The sequence below is a fragment of the Phoca vitulina genome, unplaced genomic scaffold (genome assembly GCF_004348235.1).
Source record: "Phoca vitulina isolate PV1807 unplaced genomic scaffold, GSC_HSeal_1.0 scaffold48, whole genome shotgun sequence".
Taxonomy (NCBI): Eukaryota; Metazoa; Chordata; class Mammalia; order Carnivora; family Phocidae; genus Phoca; species Phoca vitulina.
The window spans coordinates 11,941,005-11,957,423 of NW_022589751.1; the positions used below are offsets into that span (position 1 = coordinate 11,941,005).

At 35.9% G+C, this 16,419-nt stretch overlaps 1 protein-coding gene across 4 annotated transcripts in view; it reads left to right on the forward strand.

The window, feature by feature from the left end:
• The window catches only part of CUTC (cutC copper transporter), a 28,935-nt gene extending 12,839 nt beyond the window's left edge, over positions 1–16,096 (forward strand). Inside the window, exons 6-10 of one of the 4 annotated variants that reach the window (XM_032432495.1) lie at positions 1,025–1,158; positions 9,188–9,215; positions 11,123–11,228; positions 12,010–12,064; positions 16,059–16,096. In XM_032432495.1, the coding sequence (XP_032288386.1) occupies positions 1,025–1,158; positions 9,188–9,215; positions 11,123–11,228; positions 12,010–12,064; positions 16,059–16,073 (338 nt within the window). In that variant the 3' untranslated portion in view covers positions 16,074–16,096. Of the gene's footprint in view, positions 1–1,024; positions 1,159–9,187; positions 9,216–11,122; positions 11,229–12,009; positions 12,541–16,058 lie in introns of those variants that run through there. The other 3 variants (XM_032432493.1, XM_032432496.1, XM_032432497.1) reach the window with 3 other exon arrangements.
• Positions 16,097–16,419: the final 323 nt, after the last annotated feature.

The window sequence follows — 16,419 nt, forward strand, 5'->3', positions numbered from 1 at the left end:
AAAAATATTTTCATGTTTTCAGAATTTTGCATTGTCCTGGGTTCTGCATTTTTTTTCACTCGTGTATTTAATGAGATAGTGATAGTTTAATCACTGGTGAGGCACTGCTACAAAAAAGGAAAAGCCTCTGTGGTACATTTAGCTGTCTGCCTACACTAACGGGTAAAGTAAAGGGGTCAAGCACCTAATCCACCATAGATTAGAACTTGCAAATTGTGTAGCAGTGCTGAGAACCAAAGCAGAAGTAGTTTTTCTTTTTGAGGTTCCTAGTGCCACTTTCTTCTCTGAGGAGGAGAAAAGTCTCTTAGAAAATAGAATGGAATTGTAAGTCTAGATAGTCTATTGTAAACAACTGTGCTTATACTATGAGCCTTAAGTATTTGGGGTGAATGGAATAGCATAAAATATTAGTCAATAATGAGAATATGAACCAAGGCCTTTTTTAGAACCAGTGAGTGTAATGTTTGTCTGAGTTCCAGTTAGTCCAGTTTGTCTGAAGCCTTAGAACAGAATTTTCCAAATTTGAGTCACTTGCCTATCACATTTACAGTTTTACCATATCTGAGTGCTACCTGTGCAAATTTATTTAGTAATTTTCTTTAAATAAAATCTTAAGTGAATTTCTTTTAAAGAGAAACTTTTATAACTCGTGAAAAATGGAAACATTTCATTTCAAATCTGTGTTTAAGTAAATACATCTATTCAAATGGGTAGCATCTAAAATGTTTCTGCATACCACCGTGGTATACAGACTGTGCTATGCTGGTGAACTAGTTCTTAGACAAAAAGAGCTCTAATATATAGTATTTGTTGATTTCTGTGGTTTGAATTCTCCCACCTTGACTGATTTCAAGCTGTCGATGGATTAAAAATGATGCTTGCGAAACTCCTGAATATTGAACAATTGGCTTTGGCTCACCAGTATGAGCTAAGTCCAGCACACCACTGTGTGTATACTACATTTTGGAAAGCACTATATTAGAGGATGTCTGTACAAAATTCAAATCAATTTTACTTATTTCAGCCTTTGACATGGTTCATGATCCAATGGCAGCTCTAGAGACCCTCTTAACCTTGGGATTTGAACGAGTATTGACCAGTGGCTGTGACAGTTCAGCACTGGAAGGGCTACCCTTAATAAAGCGACTCATAGATCAGGTATACATAATTTCTTTCCTTTCTTTCTAACTCTGTTGTGGTTGCTCCTGATATTCTGTTGTTCAGCTAGGTTAGGAAACTAAATATTACTGACTTAATAGTTCCCTATACAGAAAAGCAAGCAGGTAGTAATATATTTATATAATTCTTATTTCTTTCACATAAGCGTTAAAATTATTTTTTTAATGATTTATTTATTTATTTGGGGGGGGGAGGGGCAGAGGGAGAGGGAAAGAAAGTCCTAAGCAGACTCTGCACTCAGCACAGAGCCAAACACAGGGCTTGATCTCAAGACCCTGAGATCACAACCTGAACTGAAACCAAGAGTCGGACACTTAACCTACTGTGCCACCGAAGCGCCCCTCTTTCACATAAGTGTTTTTAATGGTTAAGGTTCTTGAGGTCAAATTATAGACAATGCTTAAGGATTTAATCTAACTTGGATAACCACAGCAAATTTTACCTTTTCTCTGCCATCAGCATTTCATAGTTTTAAGCCACATCATCTCATTGTCAGCCTATGTATACTCAGGGAATCCCATATAGAATTTGAAATATCATTTGGAAGTGAATTCTAAAACAAAATTATATTCTTCTTTCATCTTTCCCTATCTATCAAGATAGGAGGAAATATATTTTCCTCTTGTATGAATTTCCAAGATGAGTTAACATCATTTGTAGAGCATTATAAAGGTGACTTTGTAATTGTGGTATATCTGTTGTTTTGACACTAGTCCAGAACCATTCTAAATTAGTATGGACCTTGAGAGAATTCTGATATGTAAGAGCCTTAGCACAGTGCTTGACGTATAACAGATCTTACTACATCATTATTACTACTGCTGTTACTAATATAAGAGGATGCGGAGAAAGGGGAACCCTCCTACACTTCTGGTGGGAATGCAAGCTGGTGTAGCCACTCTGGAAAACAATATGTAGAAATCTGATATGTTTACTTTTCTATAGCCGTGAAAATAATTTTCAGAAATTTCATCTAAGTATCTGATGTGACTTTGCTAGTCTGGAACTTACTGATTATGTAAATATTTATTAAGTATATAGTAGCTACAGGGCATTTGTACTATGGTAATGACCACCGTGTGTGTATGTATGTGTGTGTGTGTGTTTAGTCACTGCCCTTACAGTTTGGTGTACAACAGGCACTTTTAATAGAATAGGCAATTCTAATAGAGTGCTATAAAAAAAAGTACTAAGTGGTGCCTGGCTTGGCTCAGTTGGTAGAGCATGTGACTCTTGATCCCGGGGTTGTAAGTTCAAGTCCACATTGGGGGTAGAGTTTACTTAATAAAAAAAAAAATTTAAAGGTACTAAGGGGGCACATTTGAGAGGAATTAACCCCAGATTTGGGCATGGGGTTAGCAGTAGTTGGCTCTCAGGAAGAAGAGACCTCACACACACTGATAACTCTTACTCATTTGAGTGATGATTAAGAGTTATCTATGTATGTTGGCAAGGATGCGGAGAAAGGGGAACCCTCCTACACTTCTGGTGGGAATGCAAGCTGGTGTAGCCACTCTGGAAAACAATATGGAGGTGCCTCAAAAAGTTGAAAATAGAGCTACCCTATGACCCAGCAATTGCACTACTGGGTATTTACCCCAAAGATACAAATGTAATGATCCAAAGAGGCACGTGCACCCCAATGTTTATAGCAGCAGTGTCCACAATAGCCAAACTATAGAAAGAGCCCAGATGTCTATCAAAAGATGAATGGATAAAGAAGATATGGGATATTTATATACACACACACACACACACACACACACACACAATGGAATATTATGCAGCCATCAAAAAATGAAATCTTGCCATTTACAATGATGTGGGTGGAACTAGAGGGTATGATGCTAAGTGAAATAAGTCAATCAGAGAAAGACAATTATCATATGATCTCACTGATATGTGGAATTTGAGAAACAAGACAGAGGATCATAGGGGAAGAGAGGGAAAAATGAAACAAGACGAAACCAGAGAGGGAGACAAACCAAAAATGATCAGAGAGGGAGACAAACCAGGAAACAAACTGAGGGTTGCTGGAGTGAAGGGGGGTGGGAGGGATGGGGTGGCTGGGTGATGGATGTTGGGGAGGGTATGTGCTATGGTGAGTGCTGTGAATTGTGTAAGACTGATGAACCACAAACCTGGACCCCTGAAACAAATAGTACATTATATATTAATAAAAAAAAAGTTATCTATGTAAAAGCTGGTAGGGAGAGTAGGTGAATGCTTCATGCAGAAGAAATAGTATATACAAAGGCCTGGAAACAAAAGTAAGCATAACTTACTAAGATACTGAAGAAACCAGAATGTTGGATATAAAGAGAAGAATGCTGTCCAGAGCCTTGAAAACTGTTGAAGAGTTTGGATTTTATCCTTGGGGCAGTGGGGAAGTCTGAAGCGTTTTAAAAATAGAAGAGTTGATGAATCAGGTTTTCATTTTAAAACTGTTACTCACTATGGAGGAGACAATAAGGTAGATATAATGCGATAGTCATGTCTTGCATTTCATAATCACTGTTGCTTATGTGATTTGAAGTTTAATCATTGGTTGGCAGGAAGCACTGGGTTAAATATTCTCATATACTAACTTTACTTCTTTTTTATAAAATAAAAATTGCATGTATTTAGGGTGTACAGGATATTTTGATATTAATATACATAGTGAAATGGTTACAGTCAGGCTAATTAACATATCCATCTCCTCATATAGTTATTGTTCATTGTGTGTTTATCTTAGCAAATTTTCAGTATTCACTGCAGTATTATTAACTATAGTTATGTTGTATATTAGATCAGTAGATTTATTCATCCTGCATAATTGCAACTTTGTATCCTTTGACCAGTTATCTACCCATATTCCCCACCTCCTCACCCCTGATAGCAGTGTTCTAATCTCTGTTTCTATGTATTTGACTTTTTTAGATTCCACATATAAGTGAGATCATGCCAACTTTACTTTTTGAAGCAATTACCTAGCAGTGTAATATACTGGTTAAAGCATAGGTTTTGGGATTAGAAAGGTGTGTTTAAATCCTGGCTTTGCCACTTATTAACAGTAACTCTGGGCAAATTACCTAACCATTCTAAACTTCAGTTTCTTCATCTACAAAGTTAGCATATTAATAGCACCTACCTCCTAGAATAGTTGTAGATTACCTCAGATAATAGCACAAAGTCTGATACTTAGGAAGTGCTTTATATTGTTAAATCACTTTGACGGCTTAGGTAAGCATATAGTTCTCAATAATCTTTATGGAAACCAGCCCCCTCCCAAAAATGGTAGAATTAGTTTAATTTTGTCCATGTTTCGGAAAGCTTTCACTTGGAAGAAAGAGTTAAATGTGACTTTTTTTTTTCTCCTAAAATCATTTCAGCATTCCAGATAGTAATATTTTGTATTATGGATGCTTTGCTTTAGCACATTTGAGAATTCTAAACGGTCTTGTTCTTATTTCTCTGAACAATTATTAAATTCTATGAGATAGCTCCTTCCCCCTTTTACTCTCTAATTTCATTATCTTGCTTTATTGTTTTTTTATTGTGCATACTGCTACCTAAAATTTTATTATATAAATATACCTATCTGTTGTCTACCTTCCATGAACATGTAAGCTCCATGACAGTAGGAATATTCTCTTGTTTACCATGTAAACATGAGAGGGAGGAAAGACTATTTCTCTGCCTTCTTAGGTTTTGTGTTTGAGGGCCTCTGAAGTAAACTGACGAAATACAGATTAGTGAGAGGAAAAACAGATTTTAATCAAGTATGTATATGTATTGGAGTTCACAAAGAAATGTGACTCAGAGGTGCCTAGAATTTGGGTCTTATATACCATCTTAATAGGTGAAGAGGAGCAGGGAGAAGGGCACTTAGGAATTTAGAAGAGGAAGAAGACAGAGCATTTATGGCATGGTGGGGAAAAACTTTGGAAAGATAAATAGATGGACCCTAATGAGAATAAATGGAAGTTAGGATAGTTTTATGACAATGTCTGTTTGGATGTGGTGCTAATGAGTTCCTCCCAGAGAGAGGATTTTTGACAATTGAGTTCTTTCTGAGTTCTTTTGGGAGGCTCTGCTTTTAGGAATTTCAGGAACTCAAATGCTTTCAGCTCAAAATAATTTTTATGACACAGTGGCATATTCTGGGTCCTTTCAACCACAATATTATCTATACCCAGAACAGTGCTTGATAACGTGGTAGGCACTTAATAAATATTTGTTGAATGGGTAGATGAGTGAGTAAAGTGACACTGATAAACACTTTCATGATAGAGCAATTTGATCGGGGTTTAAAAAAATGATCAGAAGGAAGTTCTCTGAAAAATCTACAAAATGGCAGTCTACCGATTTTTTCCTTTGGAAAAAGAAACTCATCTTTTTTGGTAACTTTGGAGCTACCTTTCCAAAGTGACATATAATTCAGTCGTCATGAAAAATTATGTGCTTTTTCACTGACAGATGTGCCAGAAGTTGGACTTTGAGGTCACTTTTGATTATTTTACTGAGTCCCTGTTACTTAAATACTAGTCTGGGGGTTCTAATTTCCTCATTATAGAGTATGAGTTGTTGCCTCAGATCTGCAAAAGAGATTTTTTTTTTTCCACCTTAAGGTATTGTAATATGCAACTAATTTATCAGTCTGTTTCCTTTTTTGCACCAGCATATCATTTCTTAACTGAAAAAATTTGGAATGCTTTTCACAAGATAACTTTTATAATATATCTTTGGAGTATGTTGCTATTACGTAAAGATCCTCAAAAATCATAATGAATGCTTAACTTTACACTGCTAGTTACTTAGAGCTCATCTGAAAAGTATGGGAAAGGCTATTTCTCCCTCTACTCACAATCATCTCTATCTTCCCTACTTTTATTACCTTTCCTTTTTACTGTCTTTATGCTATCATTGCTTTTGAGAGTTTCTGCTTCTCTTGCCTTCTTTGCATTTGTTATTCCTGGTGTTAAGCTAATTTTTACTTTACTCCATTCTTTTGGTTTCTGTTCTCTTCTGTCCTCTCATAGCCTCTTTGTCCTTTCCTTTTCTGCCCCTCTTCTCACATTAGACATGCTACTTCTTTTTCTCTTCTCCCCATTTTCCCCTCACTAAGCCAATCGTTTTGTTTTTTTTATTTGTCCTAACTGGTCATGATATAGAACTAAGTACTTTCAACATGAATTGTATTTATTGAATATATTAGTCAGTTGTTTCATTTTTTCTATGGAAAAAGAAACTAAGCTGTATGTGGTTCTTTATTGAAATTTTTTATACTTCAGTAGCACCCAGTAGAAGAAAGATTATGTACCCAACCCTGAGAGCATAAGCTGCATAGTTGAGGCAGATGACTTGGAATTGTGTTAAGGGGTAGAATTGGCTGATCTGGTGTTAAAGACTCATCTCAAGAATCACACATGAAAAAAATCCAATTTCCATACAATTTCAATGGTTTCATTCTAAAAATTAGTGAGCTTGACATCATATGTAATTTTTTTAAATTTAAATTTTAATCAGTGAACATACAGTGCAATATTGGTTTCTGGAGTAGAATTCAGTGATTCATCACTTACGTACAATACCCAGTGCTCATCACAGGTGCCCTCTTTAATACCCATCACCCATCTAGCCCTCTCCCACCTCCCTCCCTCCATCAGCCCTCAGTTTGTTCTCTATCATTAAGAGTCCCTTATGGCTTGTTTCCCTCGCTCCTTTTTCTCTTTTCCCCCTTCCCATATGTTCATCTGCTTTCTTAAATTTCACATGTAAGTAGAACCTCTCATGAGAGACAATGGACTCTGAAAAACAAACTGAGGGTTCTAGAGGGGAGGGTGGTGGGAGGATGGGTTAGCCTGGTGATGGGTATTGAGGAGGGCACGTTCTGCATGGAGCACTGGGTGTTATGCACAAACAATGAATCATGGAACACTATATCTAAAACTAATGATGTAATGTATGGGGATTAACATAACAATAAAAAAATTTAAAAAAAAATTTCACATGTAAGTGAGATTATATGGTATTTGTCTTTCTCTGACTGATTTATTTCACTTAGCATAATATACTCTAGCTCCATCCATGTCATTGCAAATGGCAAGATTTCTTTTTTTGACGGCTAAGTAATATTACATTGTATATATAAACTACATCTTCTTTATCCATTCATCAGTTGATGGACATTTGGGCTCTCTCCAATTTGGCTGTTGTTGATAATGCTGCTATAAACATTGGGGTGCGTGTACCCCTCTAAATCTGTATTTTTGTATCCTTTGGGTAAATACCTAGTAGTGTAATTGCTGGATCATAGGGTAGTTCTATTTTTAACTTTTTGAGGAACCTCCAAACTGTTCTCCAGAGTGGCCACACCAGTTTGCATTCCCACCAACAGTGCAATAGGGTTCCCCTTTCTCCACATCCTCACCAACACCTGTTGTTTCTTGTGTTATTAATTTTAGCCATTCTGACATGTATGAGGCAGTATCTCATCGTGGTTTTGATTTATATTTCCCTGATGATGAGTGATGTTGAGCATCTTTTCATGTGTCTGGTAGCCATCTGGATGTCTTTGGAAAAGTGTTTATTCATGTCTTCTCTGCCCATTTCTTAAATGGGTTACTTGTTTTTGGGGTGTTGAGTTTGATAAGTTCTTTATAGATTTTGGATACTAACCCTTCATCAGATATGTTGTTTCGAATATTTTCTCCTATTCCATAGGCTGCCTTTTAGTTTTGTTGATTGTTTCCTTTGCTGTGCAGAAGGTTTTTATCTTGATGAACTCCCAATAGTTTATTTTTGCTTTAGTTTCCCTTGCCTACAGTGACGTGTCTAGTAAGAAGTTGCTACGGCCAAGGTTGAAGAGGTTAATTTTGATGGTTTCCCATCTCAAATTTAGGTCTTTCATCCGTTTTGAATTTATTTTTGTGTATGGTGTAAGAAAGTGGTCCAGTTTCATTCTTCTGCATGTGGCTGACCAGTTTTCCCAACACCATTTGTTGAAGAAGAGACTGTCTTTTTTCCACTGGATATTCTCTCCTGCTTTGTCAAAGATTAGTTGACCGTATAGTTGTGGGTCCATTTCTGGGTTTTCTGTTCTGTTCCACTGATCTGTCTGTCTGTTTTTGTGCCAGTACTATATCATGTCGATGACTACAGCTTTGTAATGTAGCTTGAAATCTGGAATCGTGATGCCTCCAGTTTTTCCCTTTTCTGGAATTGCTTTGGCTATTCAGGGTCTTTTGTGGTTCCACACAAGTTTTAGGATTGGTTGTTCTAGCTCTGTGAAAAATGCTGGTGCATAATGTGTAATTTTTATTCTGTCATCACTACCTACCTGCTACTAGTAGTTCCACTAAATTTGCATTTGGGTGATATCCTTTTGACTTTCAGTGATACTGAGTATATACCCAAAACTTATTTAGGAAATGTAATGAACATTTTAATACAAGTAAGGAAATTTCAATACCTATCATCCAGAATTATCAGAAATTAATCATATAGTCTAGTTTTATTACTTAAAATCCAGTTAAATGGACTTGTGGCTTTGTTTAACTAATATAATAAGCTAGGGAATTTAGTTGAGGATACAAGATTTGAGTAAGTTGTTTTTTTCCTGTGCTCTTTTTTTTCCTGCTGAAATCTAGTTTAAATCTTGTTCAACTACTTCCATTCCACTGCATACCAAGAACTCAAAATTAGTGTTATTTTTCAGTAATGGCTTTTCTTAAGGTGATGTGATTGTTCAGTATTTATAGTGTAGTCCCCTATTCTTTGTGTTCATCACAGTACAAGTCTTCAAAGCAATACAATAAAATAACCTTTCTGTATAGAAAGAGTTACTATGCTAAACATCTTTCTTACCCAAGATCCCAAAGAAATAGAGATGACTCTTGAAAGTTAGACACTACTACTAGTTTTAAAATTTTAATATACTTTCACTAATGCTTCTGTTCTCACTGCCTTATTACCGCATTTGAGAGAAAGATATTAAAATTTGTTTTTTTTTTTCTTTTTTCAGGCAAAAGGGAGGATTGTGGTAATGCCAGGTATTTAATTATCTGTCCCTTTGTTAGTATAACACTGAGGTGCAGTGGAGGAAGAACAAAGGAGGCAGGACAATACGGGAGAAAATATTAATACATGGTATTCAGAGAGAAAAATGTGTAATTTGATTAAAAATTTAAGACTGGGAGATCTGTGCTGGAATTTTAAAACTTCAGATAAGGAGAACATTCTAGCAGGAATTAGCTCAGAGAGTAGCAAATAGGGAAGTAGATTGATTGGGATTGGGGTTTCTCCATGTTTGCTCTCCCATAGTATAGAATTTTGTGAATATGGATGGTCATCTCTGGTGAGGCACACCAAGTTTGATACTGCTATACTGAGTTAGGGCCAAATGTCCTAGCTCTTAACAAGGTATAAGCAAATGTTTAGGCAGTATCTATGGACAAATATAATATTCTCTTGGTTCTTCAAAATCTCTGATCACCTAATTCTTCCTTATAGCCAGAACAATTGGAGCATATGTTCCTGATGATAACCTAAGATCCACTCAGTACACACTGGCTCACTAGAGATGAACAATTTTTCTTTCTTTTTTTTTATAAGATTTTATTTATTTATTTGACAGAGAGAGAGAGTTAGCGAGAGCAGAAACAAGCAGGGGGAGTGGGAAAGGGAGAAGCAGGCTTCCCGCTGAGCAGAGAGCCCGATGCGGGGCTCGATCCCAGGACTCTGGGATCATGACCTGAGCCGAAGGCAGACGCTTAACCGACTGAGCCACCCAGCTGCCCTGAGATGAACAATTTTTAAAGAATTAATAAGGGGATCTAGAATCAGAGTGAGACAAATATAAAGACAGTCTTAATTTTTTCATATTAATTTTCTCAAACATATAAGAAAGTAGGAGATAGCATAATGAATACTCATATATTCATTCCCTAGATTTAACATTTTGCCACATTTGTTATCATTTTTTACCCTAGGTATTTTAAAGTGAAAAGCATCATGACATTTTATCTTTACACACGTCTAAAAAAAAGTCTGTGTTCTTTCAGCTTCTTAGGGCTCAATGATATTACTGTACCACTACGAAAAAAGAAAACAAACAAGTTAATGAGTTCAAAAGAGTTTGTAAAGTCAAGTTACTTCAGCAACTTGAATAGTTTGAAATACCAAGTATATATTTTATCAGTCATTAAAAAATCTTTATTGAATACATCCTGTATATTAGGAAAGAAGGATATAAAAAGTAATTTTATATTTTTAATCTGGTATCAGTTCAGAATATGATTGTTTATATACAAATATTTAATTAAGAGATTGTTCAACAAAACAAGTCATTACAAAGTACTTGATTGTGCAGTTTTACTAAAGTAGAATCAGATTCTTCTGTGAAAAGCAAAGTTGATATTGTAATGAATAAACTGTGTAATGCCTTGCATTACTCCCATTTCCAATGAAGTCAGTGTGCTCTTTGAATCCTGGGTTAGAGAGAGTACTTGTGTTTTTCAGACAACATCTCTCAGGCTGTGCTTTTGTAGCTTCATCCTCAAACGTATCCTTACTTTTTGTTTTAATTTGATTTTGCTTAAATTGAGGGGGAGCAGGGATAGAGCACTCAGTGGTTTTTCCTTGCCCTAGAGCAATCTTTTTAAAGTCAGTATCATATGGTATTGTTATATAAACCAATGGATGTATAAGATTCCATCATACGGGTTCTGTGACCTTATTAGTTGTTCTCCAGAGCCTGTAGCCTATGTCTTTTATCATTTCTTTCTAATCTCATTCTAGCTTAGTAGGGAGAGAGTAACTCTTGAGTCAATGAGAAATTTTGGTATGGGAATTTCAGGTTTAGCCAGACCTCTCTGAGAGTGAGCAAGCAGTCACTAGTATTCATTAAATTTTATACAAAATTCCATTCTACTTAATGTATTACTTATTCTTCCAACAGGGGGTGGCATAACAGACAGAAATCTACAAAGGATCCTTGAGGGTTCTGGTGCTACAGAATTTCACTGTTCTGCTCGGTCTGCTAGAGATTCAGGAATGAAATTTCGGTAAAAATGTATTCTTTGATTCATACAAGAAGGGACAGATTAATCTTTACATCCTGTTAGAGGAAAACCTTAGTTGATGGCTGATTAATGAATGGAATGTTGTGATTAATATGTAAGTATTGCAGTCATTTTTGCAGTTTTTCAACTGCAAAATGGTTTTATCCTGCCTCACATAAGCAGGCTCTTCTGAATATAGGTGAACTTTATATTTTTAAGTCATTGCTGAACTTAGACCGCTTAATAATAAACCCTAATTCAGCAGCTAAGCTTCAAATGAGTCAGATATGTATGTATGCCCATTCAACTCTGATTTCCTTTAGCAGAGTTAATAATTATGGTATAAGGATGGAAGAGTCATAGTCATTTTTATCCCTCCTACCTTTAATACTTAGTCTTCTCTCACCTTTGCTATTTTTAGTTATTTTGAAATTATACCACCATTAAGAAATTGAAACTATTGAGTGTTTGTTATACTTTAGAAGAATCCTATAATTTAATAGTTAGTAGTTTATTATTTCAATTTAGAATTGGGAAAAATGAGATGTAAAAGAAGCAAGATCCTTAGAACTACATTTCTAGATATAAAATCAAGTATATTGTCGGGTATATTTGGCTACTAGATGTTTCAAGTAATTAATAAAAATTATGAAATATGGGAATCCAGGGTCCTTTACCTACCTGTGTTCTTGAACCATTAAGTAGTCTATAAAATGAAGGGCCAGTAGGAGGGCTCATTTAACAACTTATATAATAATCTGTCTTTTTATTATTTCTGTTGCAGAAATTTCTCTGTTGCCATGGGAGCCTCTCTTTCTAGCTCAGAATATTCTCAAAAGGTAACAGATGTGGCACAAGTAAGGACTTTGAATGCTATTGCAAAGAATATTCTGGTTTAGCCAGACCTCTCTGAGAGACATGGATATCACAAGATGAAGGTAGAAGAGTAGTCTGTAATTATGACACAGCTTTAACCTTCTTCTCTGGCCAGGACAGTCACAGTTTAAGTCTCACATGGCCATGGAGAATGTTTTCAAGAAGACAAAGAATTCGAGCAGGAGCTACAATCACTTCCTTTGCTTAATCTTGCCAGCCATCTCTGTTATCATGGTTAAATACGGTCTGTGCTTCTTCCACAGACAGAGGTTTAGTCTGTTTTGTGGAATTAACTGATGAACTCGGAAAACTGAACTGTAAGGTATGAATTTAGAGTGTGACTTCAGGGTCAATTTAATAACCGTATTTTGCTTTTTCATTTGTAAAATAAAAATTTCCATTCTGTTATGGTAGTCTTTTTTTAAATTTAAATTCAATTTAATTAACATGTAGTGTATTATTAGTATCAGAGTATAGAATTTAGTGATTCATCAGTTGCATGTAGCAGGCAGTGCTCATCACATCACGTGCCCTCCTTAATGCCCATCACCCAGTTACTCCATCCTCCCACCCACCTCCCCTCCAGCAACCCTCAGTTTGTTTCCTATAGTTAAGAGTCTCTTATGGTTTGTCTCCCTCTTTGTTCTTGTCTTATTTTATTTTTCCTTCCCTTCCCTTATGTTCATCTGTTTGTTTCTTAAATTCCACATATGAGTGAAATCAAATGATATTTGTCTTTCTCTGACAGATTTATTTCACTTAGCATAATACCCTCTAGTTCTGTCCACGTCATTGCAAATGGCAAGATTTCCTTCTTTTTGATGGCTGAATAATATTTCGTTTGTGTGTGTGTGTGTGTGTGTGTGTGTGTGTGTGTGTGTGTGTAAAACATATCTTTATCCATTCATCTGTCAGTGGACATCTGGGCTCTTTCCATATTTTGGCTATTGTGGACATTGCTGAATACGGTCTATAGCCAAATATAAAAGGGAAAATTTTTTTTCTTTCATTTTTTCTTTTTATTATGTACTCATTAGATGGGCAAGACAGTAAGGATACAGAGTAAAATGGTACAGCATAAAAATTTCCAGATGTGGGAAGCAGGATATAGAAGTTTTCAGACTTATAAAGGCAGAAGTGATCTCTAGTGTTTACCAGATTACTTCTACCTCTATTCCCAGATAGAGAAATGACTTAGCCAGAAGGTTCACATAATAATTTACAAAGACCTATAGTAAAAATTGGAGAGGTTATAGATGTTAGCAAAATAGCTGTTTCTTTCAACTGAGGCCACAGATAGGTAGAATGGATTCTAGTGATGAAAGATGCTTTTCCTGTGAGCAGGTCCCAAATTGTGAAGTTAATCACTAGCTTTATCTATCACTTTCATATTTATAATCTCATTTTATATTAATAACACACTGGTAATAGAACTGTTGTTTCTATTTTAAGAGAGTAATTGAAGCATAATATAAAGAGCTTGCAAACTTAGAAAGTTAGTGTAGAATATTTGCTGAGTAATTTATGAAAAATTTAAAAACTAACAATAATCTCAGTTGTTTCTTTTCTTGCTTGTTCAGACTATTAGTAACGATAATAAATATTTCAAAAAATAGTTTTCATTATTGACTTGAAATATAGATACAGAAATGTAAGTATCACATTCATACACACATATAATCATATTTAGTGTTTTGGCCCAACCCTACCCCATGCTTGGACTTCACTGTATGATCTTCCAAAGACAACAGCAAGCCATCTTATCATCTCTTTTTAAAATACAAATTAACTAGGGATGTGAGAGGTAGTATGAATTGCTCAAACTTTAACAAAATTAATGTTGTTTATGAGACTTGAATGCTAGGCTACTAGCCTTCAGGTCTTCTGCTTTAAGATGTTTCTGGCATATGGATGTGGTACAGAGAGCAATACTCCTGGGCAAATAAGACACACCTGGGATATCCAAGTTCCAGCTTAAGCATGAGAAAGTTGACTTAATTTTTTCAACTTTAATCCCCTCATTTGTAAGTCAGGAATAATAACTAAACCATGGTGTCTGGTTAACCGATATATTCAAACACCAAATACATAGTGAGTACCCATTAAGTGTTAGTTCTTTTCTTCTAATTTAGCTTTCTAGTATCAGTCTTTGATAGTTTAAAAGCCCTTCCCAGGAAGCTAGGCATTGAGTATTGAAGCTAACACTTTGCCTTCTACTATGTGAATATAAAAGAAGCATAAGGTAATTCCTACCTTGATTTTATTTTTCTACACTTTAGTCCTGTTTTTAAATATTTACTGATTATTTCATATGTATAAGTTTCTTCTCAACAGTATTATAAGTATTTTGAGGCTAAGGGACCATGTCTTTATATTTTTATATATTTCTCATTGCACACATGAAATTGTATACTCATAGTATTGATTACCTTGCTAGTGGAGTAAGCGTGCTGGCTTGTCAGTCCTGACTATACAACCTTTGGTAACTATGCTGGGTATTTTTGGTTTACTCCTCCAGATCCATTCTTCGCTTTGTTCTGTAAACTGAATCCAGCAACATAAAAGTCATTATACGCTATGACCAAGTAGGACTTACACTAAGGAATGCAATTGCTCATTTAACATCCAAAAGTCAAACACCATATTGATAGAATAAGCCATAAAAGTCACACAATCTACCCAACACAGAAAAAGCATTTGACAAAGTCCTACATCCTTTCATAATAAAAACACTCAACAAACTTGGAATAGAGGAAACTTCCTCACCCTGATAAAGAGTATCTGTCACAAAACAAAAACACACAACTAACATCATACTTAATATTTTACTTAAGAAATAAGACAAGATGTCTACTTTCACCATTCCTATTCAACATTGTGCTAAAGGTTCTAGTGAGGGCTATTAGGCAAGAAAAAGAAACGAAAAGCATCCAGATTGGACAGGAAGAGAAAACACTTTCTATTTTTAGTGACATGATCTTGTATATAGACAATTCTAAGGAATACAAACACAAAAGTTAAATGAGTTCAGCAAGTTTGCAGGATATAAAGTCAATATACAAAATCAGATGTATTGCTATACACCAGCAATTAACAATCTTAAAATGTAATTAAGCAAACAATTTCATTTATAATAGTATTATCAAAAAATAAAATGCTTAGGAATAAATTTAAAGAAGTGTTAGACTGTACACTAAAAACTACAAAGCATTGTTGAAAGAAATTTAAACAGACCTAACATAAATAAAAGACATCCCAGGGCGCCTGGGTGGCTCAGTCAATTAAGTGTCCAACTCTTTTTTTTTTAATTTTATTTATTTGTATGAGAGAGAGAGCACAAGAGGGGGGAGCGGGAGAGGGAGAAGCAGGCTTCCCGCTGAGCAGGGAGCCCGATGCAGGACTCGATCCCGGGACTCCAGGATCATGATCTGAGCTGAAGGCAGTCGCTTAACCAACCGAGCCACCCAGGCGCCCAAGTGTCTAACTCTTGATTTCAGCTCAGGTTAGGATCTCAGGGTTGTAAGATCAAGTCCCAAGATGGTCTTTGTGCTGGGTGTGGAGCCTGCTTAAGATTCTCTCTCTCCCTCTCCCTCTTCCCCTCCCTCCCCCTCTCCCTATCTTAAAAAAAAAAAAAAAAGACATCCTATATTAAAAATTGGAAGACAAGGGGCGCCTGGGTGGCTCAGTCGTTAAGCGTCTGCCTTCGGCTCAGGTCATGATTCCAGGTCCTGGGATCAAGCCCCGCATCGGGCTCCCTGCTCGGCGGGAAGCCTGCTTCTCCCTCTCCCACTCCCCCTGCTTGTATTCCCTCTCTCGCTGTGTATCTCTCTGTCAAATAAAATCTTAAAAAAAAAATTGGAAGACAATATTGTTAAGATAGCAATACTCTCCAATTAGTCAATAATTCAGTGCAATCTCTCAAAACCCCAACTGTGTTTTGTTTTGTTTTGTTTTCAGAAAATAACAAGCTGACCCTAAAATTTATCTGGAAATACAAGAGACCCAGAGTAATCAATCTTGCAAAAGAAGAACAAAGTTGGAAGACCTACATTTTAAAACTTACTGCAAAGCTACAGTAATTAAGATAATGTGGTACAGGCATAAAGATGAATATATAACTCAATGCAATAGAATTGAGAGTCCAGAAATAAGAGTCAATTGATTCTTGACAAGGGTGCCAAAACAATTCACTGGGGAAAGAAAGGTCTTTTTAACAAATGGTGCTAGGACAACTGGATATCCACATGCAAAAGAATGAAGTTGGACCTTACTTCACATCAAGTACCAAAATTAACTCAAATGGATCATAGACCTAAAT